This window comes from Anopheles cruzii, chromosome 3 (assembly GCF_943734635.1).
Source record: "Anopheles cruzii chromosome 3, idAnoCruzAS_RS32_06, whole genome shotgun sequence".
NCBI classification, from domain to species: domain Eukaryota; kingdom Metazoa; phylum Arthropoda; class Insecta; order Diptera; family Culicidae; genus Anopheles; species Anopheles cruzii.
This window is the reverse complement of record NC_069145.1, coordinates 66,088,650-66,090,759: the sequence shown is the minus strand read 5'-3', so window position 1 is coordinate 66,090,759 and position 2,110 is coordinate 66,088,650. Positions and strand designations below refer to the sequence as shown.

The 2,110-nt window shown below is 55.4% G+C and overlaps 1 protein-coding gene across 1 annotated transcript; it reads right to left on the bottom strand.

Moving 5' to 3' along the window:
- LOC128272172 (importin subunit alpha) lies at positions 1-1,750 on the bottom strand. Its single transcript, XM_053009929.1, has 3 exons — positions 1,685-1,750; positions 173-1,582; positions 1-110 (listed from the first exon to the last, which is right to left on the bottom strand). Exons 1-3 carry the CDS (start codon positions 1,748-1,750, stop codon positions 18-20), a joined length of 1,569 nt encoding a protein of 522 aa, XP_052865889.1. The 3' UTR covers positions 1-17.
- Positions 1,751-2,110: the final 360 nt, after the last annotated feature.

The window sequence follows — 2,110 nt, the reverse complement described above, 5'->3', positions numbered from 1 at the left end:
CAGGCCGGTGACAGTCTCTAAAAGGAGTATCCTCCATTTTGCGGTTGCGTCGGGTTGAATTCAAGCGCACCGTTTGCTTCCTTCGGGGCACACTCGGGATTGACGTCCTCCTGTGAAGATCACAATAATGATCACAACCCGCTCCACAAACCGCACACTCCGTCAAACTTACCGCATCGCAGAAGAATGTCTCGATCAGATTAAGTGCCTTCTGGTAGACCTCTTCATTTTCGTGGTTCTGCAACATCTCCAGCTTGTCCAGTGCGCCGATTTCTTCAATCATCGTGCACAGGTTCTCGACCCCGCCAATTTTGGCGGCAATCTGGAAGATGTTGGTCACCCCGCTCAGTACGACGCGAACCGTGCGACTGTCCTTCGCATCCAGCAGATCGCAGTACGGCTTCAGAAGGTTGTACTTCTCCAGCAACATCACGATCTGCTCGGCCGATCCGCCGGTCGTTGTGTTCGTGATCGCCCAGGCCGCCTCCTTCTGTGACTTAAAATCTCCCTTTGCCAGCACCTCGATCAGCTGGTTGAAAATACCGGAATCCAGCACGTACTGAATCTGCGGCTGATTGCCGGCGGTAATGTTGCTCACCGTCCAGGCGGCCTCCTTCACGATGTTGTTCTTCGAGTGGCGCAACAAATTGCCCAACGACTGAAGGGCACCGGCCGCGATCACGGCGTCCGTTTGCGTGTCGTTGCCCGTCACAATGTTCCCCACGCTGCGCAGGGCCGGCGTGATGATGGCCGGATTGTTGGAACCGAGTAGCCGCACCAGCTTCGGCACAGCACCGGCTTCGACGACCGATTCCAGCTTCGGCGAATCATCGTCCGTCACGTACGATAGGGCCCAGCACGCGTCCGACAGAACCTGCGAATCGTCGTGATCGAGCAGCGCCGACAGCACCGGAATCATCGGTTCGATGCGATTGAAAGGCGGAGCGGGATTTTTGTTCCGGCACAGGTTCGACATCAGCCACACGATGTTGCGCAGGAACGAGATCGGTGTGTTCGGGTTCTGCACCAGGTTAATGATCGCTTCGACGCTGTTGTACTCGAGCACGATATCGCGGGCTTTCGACCCGTCACCCGCAATGTTTCCCAACGCCCAGACGGCCTGCTCGGCCACCGTTACCGAGGGCGAGCTGAGCAGGTTGATGAAGCGCGGGATGGCGTGTGCCGCGATCACGACCCTCGTTTGCTCCGAAGTGCCGGACGCGATGTTTGTCAGTGCCCAGGCAGCCTCAAACTGCAGGGGCGGCCGATCGGAGGCCTCCAGGAACTGCACGCAGATCGGGACCATGCCGAGGGCGATAATTTTATCGATCGGCGGATTCTTCTCCCGGCTCAGCATCTTGCGAGCCGCCTGTACGGCCGCAAACTCTTTGCCCGGCACGCCGCTCTTGATGTACTGCATGATTTCTTCGTACTTCAGCGTCACCGGACTCTGGGCGTTGTTTTCCTGCAGCGGTGACGTCGGACCGTCGTCGTCCGTGATGTTGCGACGCTTGAACAGTTGATCCTCTTTCTTGTTCTTACGCAGCTCGACCGTAACCTCGTGACGCCGCTGCCGCAATTCCTAAACCACGCGCAGCGCAAATGGTAACAAAGACCCCGCGTGGATTGTTGAACGAACGATGCCAAGCCGACACAAGGAATGTTCCGTGGAACCGCTACTTACCGTATTCGACTTTGAACCATGTTTGTACGACGAGAGCCGCTTGTGGGGTGCATTCTCCGTGTCCATTTTGTAACTGTCCGCCACGCACGGTAAAGCTTCTCAAAGACAAACTATTAACCTCAATATGTTTCACTGGCACCGCTCGCAAAAGGGTTTAACAAATGAAAATACTAACAATAAACAACACGGGGACACACTCGATGCGTTAAAGTGACCAGACTTAACGGTGCGAATCAATTTACAACGATCAATGGTTCCGCAGCAATGGCCGAGACCGCGATGGCGAAGGGACAAGAACAAGCGATGAAAGGTGCGAGCCGTTTGATGTTCAAATTTTCATTCTTTACCCGTAAACTCGGCCTGCTCAGCCGCAGCGCCAAAATCTGCTGTCAAAAGCGCTGTCAAAACGAGTGTGCGTTTTCGTAG